The 14359-nt window shown below is 35.8% G+C and overlaps 1 protein-coding gene across 1 annotated transcript in view; it reads left to right on the top strand.

Moving 5' to 3' along the window:
* Nucleotides 1-14359, top strand: part of MMS22L (MMS22 like, DNA repair protein) — an 86522-nt gene that overhangs the window by 19439 nt on the left and 52724 nt on the right. The window contains exons 11-14 of the mRNA XM_056487856.1: nt 3817-3879; nt 9140-9259; nt 9682-9902; nt 12262-12771. Of these exons, the coding sequence (XP_056343831.1) occupies nt 3817-3879; nt 9140-9259; nt 9682-9902; nt 12262-12771 (914 nt within the window). The remainder of the gene's footprint in view (nt 1-3816; nt 3880-9139; nt 9260-9681; nt 9903-12261; nt 12772-14359) is intronic.

The following is a 14359-nucleotide window of genomic DNA, read 5'->3' as shown; positions in this document are numbered from 1 at the left end:
ATGGCAGGCTGCTAGTTATCATGTGGCAAAATGAAGCAACTTCTTGCACATTTATACTGTGTAAAGTTGCAGATCAGGTCTGATTGTTACGCTGAAGGTTGTCTCAATCTTCCCTTGGTTTTGCCCTGTTATTGTGTGGGGGGGGAGAGTGATACAGTCCAGAGTGTATTATACACGGACCTTGGGAGATAGAATTACTACACTTCCTGCTTCTTAGAGGAATTTAGAAAGGGAGAAAAGGTTATTCCGAGGTTAAATACAGAAATCGGTATGAAGCACCGTTTGTTATATTTAATTCTCTAATCCAAAGACAGTGATGCTGATTACTTTTATCATTGGGGCATTTTTCCTGTATCTCACTCTGATACATACTATGTATTTAGCATCATGATTTTTTTTTTTTTTTTTTTTTTTTTTGCGCCCCAGGCACTATATTATTTCCATAAGCCAAAAAAATATGTAGAATGGGAAAACAGTTCTTGTTGTTCTTATTTTAAAATAGGAATTTGTGACACAGTGGCAGGAAGCGACTTCCCCAAGATTAAATAATACTTTTTCTTTAGACCCCACCTAAGAGAAGAGAATTTCCAAGTCTTGATTTGTAAATCATGAGACCATCCTGTGCATGCTTCTCTTGATGTTTCCACTAGTTTTTATGTTTGAACTGTTAGCTCTACTTTGCATTTCTGCGTTACTGTGAGTTTGTCCAGGGATCCCTGTTCTCATACAAAAAATATCTTATCAGTAACATCAGAGCCTTTTCACCCACCACAGTGATATGAACTGTCATAGACAGTTCATGGTAACCATCCCTTTAGGTCCTGTTCCCCTCCTTGAATTGCAATCTCAAAATAGTTTTTGAACATTATAAGGTAAAACAGTCTGTGATATGAATTTGTGAAGTTGGTAGAATTACATGAGGACTCTGTAGTCCTGTTTTGTTGATTAAACATATGATGCAATGGCTTTGTGACACATGCTTTCTTTTAATTAACTGTGATCAGAGGTGGGAGGGTGATGTGTCATAATGATGAGTATTCATGTCCTCTGTAGCAAAAATTGCCCCTAAGCCTATGTCATCTGTGGAAGATTTTCAATTTTTTAATGTGATCTGCATGGCTGTAAGGTTGTTACGAAAGCTTTTAAAATTCTAAATAGGTTTCAGACTTGCTTCTTATTTTTCCCCCTTAGCTCATAAAATGTAATTTCAAATATGCAATGATTCATATATATTGGATATATATTTCACATACATGAAACCACATTTTTAAGTTAGGAAATTTTGGGCAGGTTTCTTAGAGAATGTTCTGAGGGATGTACAGTACATTTCTCTTTCCATATTCCCCTGTTCAGGTCCCACTTCACTCTTAAGCAGGATTTGTATATTTAAAACTCAGATGGGACCTGATGAGAAAATTTGCTACTTCTGAACGTTGCAGGGGTCAATTTTAATATCCTCTGGGCTAAGGTAATATAGGCAGAGTTACTTGGGGCTAAGAATTCTTGCCTTTGAATAGAATAATCTGAAATTACTATATGGCAAGATATGCAAACATGGACTTCCAGCTAAGAAGCCTGATATGGCTTTTCCAAGTACTCGACTGTTGGTCCTTGCAAAAGTTTCTTCCTGCAAACTCAGCTCAAGTTTTTGGTTTTAGCAGCACTTCTATGTACTGTGAGGTCTCTGGGTTTTGTTGATTTTTAGGACTCTCTGGGGGTTGAGGGAGGGTGTTTTAAGACACACAGTTTGGAGTCAAAGGTATAGGTTATACGTATGCTTTGACAAGGGCAGATTGTAAACAATGGTAAACAGGTGCTGTGCCATATTGCCAGTGCAGTAGGGAATACTGTTTGGATATAAAGCTATTGGGATTTGAATGAAGAAAGTCTGTTAAAATATAGATACAATTGGAACTATAAAAAGAGCACAGCAGGTGGTTGGTGTCCTTTCCTGTGTTTGGGCTAAACTTGGGTGCACTCTTGTAATCAATCCCAGTTGGTGTCAGGAGTTTGCCCTAGATTACTCCAGATCTTGTAAGGTGATCTGTATACTGCAGACAAACTGGAACTTTGGCAATAAACACCTGTTGTATAAAACATGTGTCCTTGGTCTATGGTACTGCTACAAACATGTTCTAAGCAGGCTGATCCAAACATTCAGTGCTCTCACAGACATTTAGCGTAACTCTAATATCTAATATGTACTCATTTCTGCCAAAACTGGCAGCAGTTCTTTAGCTTTACTTGAAATCTGCAGTAGGGTGTTGCCAGTATGTAGTTATTCACATAACATCAGGCTCTAAAATATAAAAAATCAGATGTAAATACTGACTAGATCTCTCTGGAAGTGCTGGTTGTTCACTTCCTGTGTTTGCATACTGCTGAGGTGCTGCCTTTACTCCTTGGCTGTCTGTTGATGCAATGTCCTCTCCTGACCTGATGCTATCTCTGGTTTTGTGATACAGAGCCTTTGGCATGAGTAACAGCTTAGATCCTGTTCACCACCCTAGGCATTATATGCCCTCTGCTGTTCTGGCACAATTTTTGGTGCCCCTCTCCTGTGACCTAAGTCAGGCCCTATTCCTTTTTCATTCTTTCTTCTTCTCCTAAAGCTGTGTTGATTCACTGTTCTGGCTCTGAGTCTTACAGACTTATAGAAGTACCAGAACAATTGAGTAGGGTGTGCTGTAACTGTGAGGGCAGGAAAAGGAGCTGTCAGGACAAGGAAGAAGCAGTGGGAATTTTTTAACTGATGTGGGTCAAGTTCCTAAATCATGAAATCACAGCTGTAGTGTAACTTTCTGTAGATCTGTCCTTTCATTTATATTTGTTCCATAAACAGTCTATGGACTGTCACTTGCTACTGTTGTCTCTTTCAGTATCTCCTTTTTCTTGTGTTGCAAAAATGTAAAGTCACCAAGTAGTTACATATTGTTGGATGAGGAGTAGCCAACAGCATCCTTTAAAAAAATTAATTTTTAAAATTTTCTTGTTACTTTCTGGAGTTATATGTGAAATTGTCATCAAGTTATACCATTACCAGTTTTATCAGTAGCGGAGGAAGATGGAGCACAATGCTGGAAGGTAGTTATATTTCAATTACCAAAGCATAAAATGCTCTTTATTGTAAGTTGTAAACTGTTGTTTGAAGGACAGTTATCTGCAGAATAATGTACAAGGCTTAACAGCTGTGGTAGTGGAGAGAATGAGTAAGGTAGGACAATGGTAGAAGTACTGTGTTCACACATCTACTTATCTGCGGAGGCTATATATGTAGCTGTATGTAAGAAATGTAAGTATGTTGGCCTTGTTGCCTTTTTTTTTCCCCCTGAGAAAACTACCTTGGTTGCAAATCCTTCTACCCTTTTCTTTCCCATTTTCCATAAAGAGATGGAAAAGAAATAAGCAAGAAAATGTAAGATTATACTTTTTTCTTTCTTCTTACCCCTTATAGCTTTTTTTTTTACAGAACACTAAAGAATGGAACTGTAAGACATGCTGCTTGGAGTAATAAAAAATGCCTGAATGTTTTGCATCTCCATTAAAAGTGAAGGCTGGGATTGCACATGAGTCACATAAAGTGGTTCAAGTTCCACAGTTTTTATTTTTTGCTTTTTATTGTCTTTCTGAGGGCTAATTTTTAGGACAGATACCAAGCACATTCATAACAAAAAAGCTCTTTTTGGTGATAACTGCTGTATTCTGTCATGAAATTAAATAATTCTGGAAATATTTTGCCTTCTTACTTTCATGTTATTATATAGTGTTTCCTGTAAGGGATACAAATGCTTTTTCATGTTGATAATTATTTTTCAGAAACAGAAGGAACCCAATTGGAAATTTGTGGAGGAACTCCTTAAAAAATCCACTGATACTCAAGTAAGTGTATGAAGAAAAGAATAATGAACAAGGAAAGTGTCAGAGATGCTTTCAGGAAAAGACAGTGCATGAAACAAAGTCCAACTAACAAGTGTATTTTTGGAGTTGTAGTGTTTTTATCACTGGTAAATGAACAACCTTGACATAGCTAAACTGTGACAGTGTACAGTTCCCTCCTTGTTAGCAGTTCCACTTGCTTTAAAGTGCTTGTGCTTGATGCTAAATTGTCAGATAAAGAAAAAAGATAATTATCCTGGAAGGGTAGTATATGGCTTCTCAGACAAGATGTATTCAGAATAAGAACTGGATGCTTAGAAAATGTAAATCAGATACTGAATGTAAGGATATCAAGTTGAGGAGACATGATGAAGGAGATAGTCAGTTGCATTGAAAATTCAGCTATATCCTCATCACAGCAGGAAGGTGACTTGCCTTGCTGAGCAATTTGTCTTACAGGCTTGAATCAAACTCTTACTGATAAGGTTCTAGTTTCTGAGCACTCATTTCATACCTTATCATTTTTCTTTCTGCAGAACTGTTAATGCAATGCTTCATGGCCCAGAGGTCAGAATTGACCTCCTTTTAATATGCTTTTAAATATGCTGTTCATCAAGTTTTTTAAATAAGTTACATTATAGCTCTGTAAATTTGTACTGAAGTTGCATTGTACAAATTGCAAATGTTGTATCGGTAATGCCTGTAAAAATAATTTCTTTCTTTATGTATGTTTAAGACAAAAAGAAACTTGTTTGTTTTTTCATTTGGTATATGAAATTAAGAAAAATCCTTCAAAGTTCTGTTATTGAAAGCAGAAAGGGAGTCAGTTCTTTCCATTTTTTTAATTATTATAACTTTCTTGCTCATGAAGGAGTAACAACTGTAGTTAAAGCTGGAATATGGAACATGGACTTGTTACAACTTTTCGACAAGAAAATATTTGTGACTTTTGGGAGAGTTGAAATGATAGCATGATTTTTCAGGCTTTTAATACTCTAAAATAAGCTCTAATGCTTGGTTATGTAGTCTTTCAACTTAAAAGATTAAGTATTTTGAGTGATTTTACAGTATATGACTGAAAATACAAACTATGCATATACATTAAAACCATAAGTGATGACATTTCTTATTGGATGCTTGCCATTCTGAGAGAGAAATTGGAGAGATTTAGATAAGATGCATAAAAACTGAGTAGCCTATTAGCTGCCTTCCTGCTTGCATCTTCTGGATGGCAGCAATCTGACACACATTTGTAGTTGATGTTATTTTCTTCAAAATAATCCCTTTTTCTTGTAAGTGTTTATTATTTTGAATAATGATTACTTCAAAGCAGAACATACATAAAATACAGAGTTTTTGATATTGTTAAAAAAGTATTGAGCTGTATTCAATTTAGAAAGGCAGCTAAGTGGCCAAGTTCAGAAGACTTGCATATTGAATCAGTCAAGACACAGTAATATGAAGCAAATATGTGTTTTCATTTCCAAAGGCAACCACTGTTGGAATTAAAACAAACCCTCATTTGCCAAAGATGTGGTTGTAACTATTACCAGCCATGTAAGAAGCCATATAGTTTATTTCCATATTTTATTTGTTCATTATTTTTTCTTGCATTATAGAGTTAGCTGCCCAAGGAAAGTGCTCCTTGGGGAACATTAATTCCTATATGTGCATGCATGAGTGAATGTAGTGCTTTGTTAAAACACGTATCCTGCTCCCTATCTCTGCATAGCAGCCTTCTTGACTGAGTCTAGGAAGGAGAATTCTTTTGCCAGTAGACATATCTTTCCTCTGTTGATATGTCATCTTCTAGTGGCCACTCCTACCTTTTATCTTATCCTTTTCCATCTCTTAATTATTTTTGAGTCCAGAAAATGTAATAATGAGAAGCACAATGAGATATCAAGAAGTCAGTTATAGAATGAAACATGGACAAGTGGGGAAAAGTGAAAATGATAATAGTACTCTTTCAATGAACAGCAGGACAGAATTGATGATACTGCCTGTTAACACTTGGCATGACTTTTTAGTTAATCCTATCTGAGCCATCCTTTTCAGCATATAGCCTGTTATCTACTAAAGATGCACAGCAATAACTGTGCAAAATAAATTAAAAGAAATTATAGTGCTGAATCACCCATTTGCTGGAGAGGGCAGGAGTTGATAGTTAAAAACTTCATTTTTAGGTGTATGGGAACTCAAAAACTAACCATATTTAGTACTATGTTCATCAGCCTCATAATCTTCTTGTACATCTTACTCCCTAATTTCACTATAGCTTGTAGACTTGCACTTGCAATTTACACTGAATGGGGGGAAACAAAGAAGAAATCAAGTATGTGTAATTTTGTGTGTTCAAAAGCATCTTAAAAAGATGCAGAACATAAATTTGTAAGGTAAATTGATACTCTCTCTCCTACCAATGACTGTTAATTTCTCTTCATGTGACCTTCAAATTCTATGCAGTGAAAAGATGATTCAATGGGCACTGTTGCAGCCATTGAGGGTAACAGCATTATGAAACAGCAGAAGCTGGAGTGTAGCTTTAATATCCTTAGGACAGCTAAATATTGGGATGCAGAAATGCCTAACCAGTGTTAAATCTGCAGCATTTTGGTAGTTTCAGTAATACTGTTGTGTTTAGTGGTCCACATGCAGGCAGTAGAGAGCCTAAGGCATGTTAATCCAGAATATGCAGGATTTTGGGTGTAATGAAGACCTTCAGAAGAAGGTGCTGCATGTCCATGTGAAAGTGGTAGAGGGGTGCTGCAGTGCCCTGTTTCAGATAGGAGCTCCTTTAAAATTCAGTTAGCCTGCTGCTGAGCAAGGAAAAGATGTGAAGGTGCTGTTCATTTCATGGGATCTATAGTGATGGGAAGTAAAAGTACCTTGTGAGAAGATATGAGCATTCATAGACACCTGGGCAAGTGTAGTGTGCTTCTTCCTTGGATATATCCTTTCAGCTTCTAACAGTTGACCAACAGCTGAGTTCTTCACCCAGAAATCACTCTCTTTTTAAATTCTAGATGTTTAAATTCCAAATTGCTCATGTGAAAAAACTTCCAGTTCTATCACATATAAAAGGGCATTTTTGGGGAAACTAGTTATATGAGATGTTTCCTACCTTTTGTGTAATTTGGAATTCTCTTACAAAAGAATACAAAAAGCTGGTTTACAATTCTTTATGTACTACAAAATGAATATTGTTGTAGTCGTAATATTATCATACTGTATTTGTCTACTTGGCAACATCAAACTGACTAAATTTATGGGTTGTCAGAATAAGAGGAATGTGTGTTTATGAAGTTTTATTGTGAGAATCAAAAGCTTTTTAGTTCACAAGAACTAATAGCAGTCTGTCTTATTAGACTTCTTGTTTTAGAAAATAAATGCTTTGTGCTGTTTCATTTCTGCCTCAATTTTGTTACACTTTCACTGTATTTTTTTGGTTAATTCTACCTTGAGAGATAGAGAAGTATTTCTTGGGTTTTTAGGAAAACCAATTTTGTTACTACAGTAGGAGGTCATAAGAGAAAAATGTTATGTTTAGATAGTACTATCATTTTGATAGTATCAGGTGTTCCTCCCTTCTGTGATAAATTAAAAGCTGACTACCTCAAGAGTTCTGATAGTATTTCCAGCAGTGCAAGAGACTATTTTAAGCAAAAGAGCTATGAGAGAATCCATTAATCCCAGGGATATTTGACGTCTGGATAACTCTTTGATATTAAATTGAAGATAACGCCTTCAGTGCTATCTTGGTTTTGGAAACTGTTCTAAGACTATTGTTGGACAGATAAATAATGATTCAAATTGAAGCTACTCAACTGCTGTGTTTATTGTTGAATTAATTTAACTGAAGCAGTCATTGTTTGTTGAATTAGATCCTAAGCATAACCTTAGACTCAAAATATAACTTCAAGATTAAGCATTCCCTTTATAAATGGTGTGTGTTTTGGTGTTTTTGTTTTGTTTGGTTTGGGTTTTTTTGCATCCTTGTATCTGGGTAGATCCCTCTAGAGAAATACGTATGTTCAGCTGCAGGTTTTTTTGTTTTACATCAAGACTCCTGTTTTTATTTGTGAAAAGAGAACAGCAGCTTTTCTTTCCCTTGCTAGTGGATTTTAAGATTGTTATTTTTTTGGGAAGTCTTTGAATTAATAGTTGTGTCATACATATAAAAAAATACTTGAGTATCACCTTTCATTTGTAGGCATTTTATTACACTTGAATTACTATTGTGGATATTTTTAGTGAGTCTTTACTGGAAAGTTACTTCCCTATTTCTTTGAGTTTAGTATCTTACATAGTAATTAGTATATTAATTTTCTATGAAAACATATTTTCAGTTTTTCATGTTGTTTTAGGAATGTGCCACTTTAGAAGCCGTATGCCCTACATTAACTGTTCATGTGAAGAAAAGGCAGATGTGGTTAGAAGTTATTATAGGTGATTGTGTAATTGTTTGCAGTGTTGTGGTAAAGTGTAGCATGTCAAGTTTTCCACATGAATGTGTAGCCAGGTAGAGACAAGTTAATGAGTGAGACTCGTTTGTGTGGCATTGAAAACAGGAAAAAAGTCCAGTCCAAGACATTGGAAGCCATAAGAAGTAGCACTGTAAGTCATAGAATCATGGAATGGTTTGGTTTGGAAAGGACCTTAATGATCATCTTCCCATATCCCAGCCGTGGGGTAGAAACATTAGACTCGTACGTGTAAAATTCTACTTTTTAAACAACTGCACACCAGCTGGTCCATTAAACCACTTTTGCAGGCAGTGAAGGCAATAAAGTCCTTACAGGAGTAATCATCCTAAAGTAGATGCCTAAAATAGGCTAGGTTAAACACACATTAGTCAAAGCATGATGCTCTTAATGTCCTGTCTCCCATGAAAGTTCAGTTTTGTTGTCACCAAAAGCCGCATCACAAGAATTCCACTTTCATTATCCCACAATTGCAACCTGAATGCTTCACTGTGTTCAAATTGTTTGGTTTTTCCTATTTTCTTTCCTATGAACCTTTTCAGAAGCCTCTCCAGCCTAAATGATTCTGTGATTCTATGATTCTGGGATGAACCAGCATTGGCTGGTTTGCAGGGTGCAATTGTCAGCTTTTTATCTTTGAGTTCATTGCTTGTATTAGCAGATGCATTTATTCAACAGTATATAATTAAAAGTATTTTTTATATTAGGAAATTACTTTGAATAGTCTGGTATGCTAGTTTTATGTATCCTATATGTTAATTTCTTATTTCTGTTTCAAGAATCGTGTGTTAGAGGAACACTTACGAATGCATCTTCAGTGCTGTTTGACTTTGTGTAATTTTTGGGATTTGAACCTATCTGTTGTCACCATACTCTGGGATTATTACAGCAAGAATCTGGTAAGTAGATGAATATATAAAAATGTAGGATTGCATATAGACAGTCCTTGATTTTTGCTGATTATTTCTGATTTTCCTGTAGCCGAGCTTGATTGCTATACTTCTGTAAAACTACCTAGTCAGTGGCAGTATCCTTAAATTTGCTATGTTTGTTTAATGAAATCATGTTTAAATTTGTTATTGTCCATTACATTATGAAATTGTAGGCTATGCTAATATATTTTAAGTCTTATTTTTCATCAGGTCTACTCAGCTTAGGATCTTGTAAAAATACTTTGCACACGGTTACATTACAATACATTTTTGTTTTAGCTGTGGTAGGAACACATCCTTTTGTTCCTGTGAAGAAGTACATCTTAATGCCTTTGTAATATTGGCATTTATTGTTATTTATAATATTTTGTTTTCATCTATTCTTTCAGAATAGCTGCTTTACTGTTCCTTGGCTTGGTCTGAAGGATCTGGCAAATGTTAGTAAGACTTCTTTGTCAATGCTTGAGTTGGTGAAACGCTGCTGCTACGAACAGCAGATCCCTTCTCTGTTCAACTCCAGCAACAGTTACTTCATTTTCCTCAGCATTTTGGCACGGATTATGAAAGAAGAAAACAATGGTGTGCATCCTTGGAAACAGCTTAAAGGACGGTATGGGTGCTATTTAGTTTGTCTCATTTTGTAGCAAGTGTAATGGGTCAGGGACCATTCCAGCCACATGGGAGGCAGAGGGGACTCTGCTCATGACAAAGTAAATGGGGTGAGGGATCCAGGGTGACTCATAATTTGAAGAAAGCAGTTGTTTCCTGAAGTTTCTGTTGCCAGCTGAGGCTGTAACTGGGTCCAAGAATCACCTTGGCATCCACAGTGTGGGATGATTTACCTCATCCCACTGGCCAGGAATTTGGTAGACTGGCAACCAGTGCAGTGGTACAACCCAATTGCCAGACAGATAATATAATTAAAGCACAGAAATTGTGTTTGAGCTGCATGTAAGCCATGTGTTGTTCAAGAACGTGCAGACTGACACTTGCTAGACCCACACTTTCATTTAAATTTTTTATTTCTTTTCAGTGGTTTTCAAAATTTCTCATAATATTTTTGTGAGGATTTTAATTTTTCACTTAATTTTGAAACATACTAATTAAGTCCAGTCAGTCAGGATATAATTAAACATAAAATATATATGCTCTAAATGAGACTTAGTGTTTTAGATGCTTACTGAATCCATGAGACTTTTCTTATAGTAATGAGATAGCACGTGTAATGATTAGTACAGTCTTGTTAAGTATTTTTTATTAGAGAAAGAAAATCGTTTTGGTTTAGGATTTTGAGGTTTTAAAAAAGATTTTATTAAGTATTAATATAATTAATTAAAACTTTATTAAACATTAGTAAGGTTGTCATGTACTCAAGTAATAAATATTTAAAAATGCCCATGCGTATACTCACCTTACAAAATTGTGGTGTTTTTCTTCCAGGAAAGAAGGGTTATCTTGGCTATCAGAAAAAATCAGGATGCCTAATGTCTATATACACTTCACAAGTTGTAACAGTCACTAAAGTTCGGATTTATAAATGGGTGCAATTACATAGGAACAAATATGTTGTTGGATTCTGTATCAGTGTCTTGCTTTTTTAAAAAATTGTAATTAGCCCACTCTGTTCTTACTGAAATGAAATTATACTTACAATTTGTGCTCCTATAGCTTTCCCTAATTTAAGAGGGGGAATAATAACACACAACACACAGTCTGCTTGACCAATTTTCTTCATTTTTACCTTGAAAGAATCAATTACACAAGTAGCAAAATTTAACAGCCTACGGCTATGATTTTGGGATGAACTCTGTTTTCAGCAGCTAACCAAGCATTAATTGATGCATGAAAAACATAAATGCCTGTCAGTAGTAATCTACTACTAAACAACATTAATTGGATTTGCTGTAATTTTTGGTGGCTAGATTTGATAACCTCAACACCACTTCCAACTATTTTCTGGGTGACAGAATAGGCAAACAGCACTTATAGATGTTTAGCTACTGTAGGTGGAACTTATTTTAAAGTAAAGATAAAAGATGTACCCCAAGTTTTAAACACAAAAATCAAAAAGTTATGCCATTTTCATCTTACTCCTCTGTTGTAGGAATGGTGAATTTTAAGTAAAAGTCCCAGAAAAGATCTTGTTGTATAAGCTTTTTCCTTTTTGTCAACCACTTTAAAGTTTCCAAGTCGCAGTGCTTGCCACCATCAACTGTGTATGACTTGAACATTGTCCTGCAAGCAATGCAGATAAAGTTGCTTAACATCTTCCTGCCTGGAGAGTGGTTTCTCATCCAAATGCCTGAGTTTCTCTGTTTTCTTTCAAGCCTGTCTATACCATAGGTGTGCAGTATAAGTTGGTAAGGACTTTTGCAAAGCACTGTGGAATAAAGGGATTTTCCATCAGAAATCTTCCTTTTACTGCAGTGATGGTTTGGTAGGTGAGGCTTTGATCACTGCAGCTGCAGCACTATAGCATAATAGCACAAACCAGTAGCTGAATTCCATGTGGAAATGAAGATGTTTCCAGGGGAAAAGCTGGTGTACAGGAATGGTTTGGTGTGGCAAAGAGCTTGACAGCTTCCTTTCCTAGGAGCCCTCATGGCTTTAACTTGATTGATTTGAAGGCATAGTATGGAGGATATCCATCACAGACAGAGCAGAGTCTACTCATAACATTGTGCTCAGCTTTGTACTAGAGGTTAGGTAGGGGGGAAGGGTTAGGCTGCACCTCTGATTGGAAACAATGTGTGCTTTAAATCAAAAGCAGAAACTAAAAGAGCATATTTGTTCCAGTAGGCATAAGAGTAATGAGAAAAATGAGTATTTAAAATTTAAGAGTTATTGGAAGCGGATAACCATAAACTCAAAGTGTGAAAATACAATTTTAGTCACTCAAGAAGTTAGAAAATTGCATACTTCAAGAAACTTTGTCTTTCCTGCATTTTTTGTTTGTGTTTCTAATGTAGAATTTATTCCAAGTTCCATCGGAAAAGAATGCAGGAGCTGACAGAAGTGGGGCTGCAGAACTTTTTTAACCTCTTCCTCATGCTGGCAATTGTTGTGGAGACAGAAGATATACTGAGTCGGGTTTTGGATCTCTTGGATTTCCTGACTCCAGCCTCCATCACTGTGTCTCGGAGAGCTCTCATCTGGAGAGGACATTTTGCTTTCCTTTTAATTTATGTTGAGAAGAATATGGACATTAGTGCCCTGGCTGAGAAAATCTCAAATGCTTTCCATGAGAAGGCAAAAGAGTTTTTAGTAACCAAAAATGACTACACACAGAGACAAAATCTCTGGACTCTGCTATCAACCTACATTGATGGTGTCCAGGAAGTGTTTGAGACCAGCTGCTACTTGAGCCTTTCTGAGGAAAAGTTGCTAAATGATGGCTTTACTATGCTGCTGCCTGCGTGTCGAGGAGCAGAGCTGAGCATGGTCCTGAATTTTCTTCAGGTTGTTCTAGCCAGACTTCGGTAAGTTATTTAGTTAAGTTGTGGATATAGACAGGCATTTTGTTTCTAGGGTTAACCTGTAGTTCCTATTAATTTTTTTACTGAAACTGAGTAAATGGAAAGAGAAATTTCTGAAGGGCTGTGAATCATATGTTGAATTTCAAAATCCACCAATACTTCATATTCACAGTGCATATAGAATCTTTTGAAATGTTTCGTTTCTATTTCAGGAGATTAGGTTTGACATCCTGATGTTTTGTTATGAATTAGTGTCTCTTTAGAAAGTCATCTAGTTGCTTCCATTTCAGACAATATCATATTTTCTTTCGTACAGGAATTTTAGAAATCGTGTGTGTTAATTGCATTAATTGGAGGGGTGTTGTTTTTTATTTTTGTTTCTTCATTGAATATATTGTGTTTTTCAGACTTTTCATTCTATTTTTGTTCTCTTTTACCAAGGTTGCATTCAAATACTACAATTATGGAGATTTAAATACTTGTCTGGGGTTCGATAGGAAAGAAGGAAATAATATTTTACCACTTTCAAGCAGTTTTGCTTTGATGTACTAGTTCATTTTTCAACATCCACAGTGCCCTTCAATAAGCATATTTTTTTGTCTACTGATGCTTTTGAGAAGCAGTCCTCCAGTTTGAAGCCCAAACTGCTTTTTTTTCATAAGATATTAAGAGGCAGCTATTGATCTGCTATTACTTCAAATGTGCAAGACTGAAATATGTGTAAAGAGCTGTGGAAGAGTGCATAATAGGAATACTGAGGCCCATATGCAAGATCTCTCTTTAACTAGATTCTTTGTTATTGTCTAGTAGTTTGACTGCAGCTGTCAATAGCTTATAGATCCAAAGACAACTGTTTCTCAGGCAGTCTTTTGAAAAAAGATGAAGCACAAAACTAAGTTTAGTTGATTTATTATTTATTATTTCAGTTCAACTGGATGTATTTCCTGGAATAAATTGGAGACTTCAAAAATGCTTTGACATTTTCTCTATTAGCTAATACACAGCATTTGTTGTGTTGCTTTTAAAGATGAAGTAGGGAGAAATTTGAGACAGGTAAAAAAATTACCTGTTTTATAAATTGGCATTATCCTTAAGCTTTCCAGGACTGGGTGTTATGTGGCCCTCTTGTAACACGATGAACAGGGCATGGAAGTTCAATTTAGACTTCTCAGGTCATCACAACAAGGTAAAGGATAGTATTAGTACCTTTTTTTACAAAAAGTAGTTCTGCTGAAATGTTTGAATTACTGACATGCTCAAGTAGTAATTGCTATAGGAGAGATTTTTAGAGCTTTGCTTTTAACAGTTCTTTCAGTTTCTATATTCATACATTTGGTTACTGTTATCAGCCTATTTGTCCCATTTACTGAGGAATTAAATTCCTTAACACTTATAAAACACTTGTGTTTGTATGAGTATGAAACAGGAAAGTGTTAGTGATTTTTCCTGCTTTGACAGACTCAGTGAAAACAGTCCTCTGTTGCCATGCAAATGAAACAACACTAAAACCATTTTTTGGTTCAGAAGATATGGATGACTTCGTGCTAACTAGATGATAAAATGTTACTGAATTCACCAGACTGATTAGGCC

Source organism: Oenanthe melanoleuca, chromosome 3 (genome assembly GCF_029582105.1).
Source record: "Oenanthe melanoleuca isolate GR-GAL-2019-014 chromosome 3, OMel1.0, whole genome shotgun sequence".
Classification (NCBI taxonomy): Eukaryota; Metazoa; Chordata; class Aves; order Passeriformes; family Muscicapidae; genus Oenanthe; species Oenanthe melanoleuca.
Note: the sequence above shows the minus strand (reverse complement) of the source record. Positions and strands in the feature narration are given on the sequence as shown.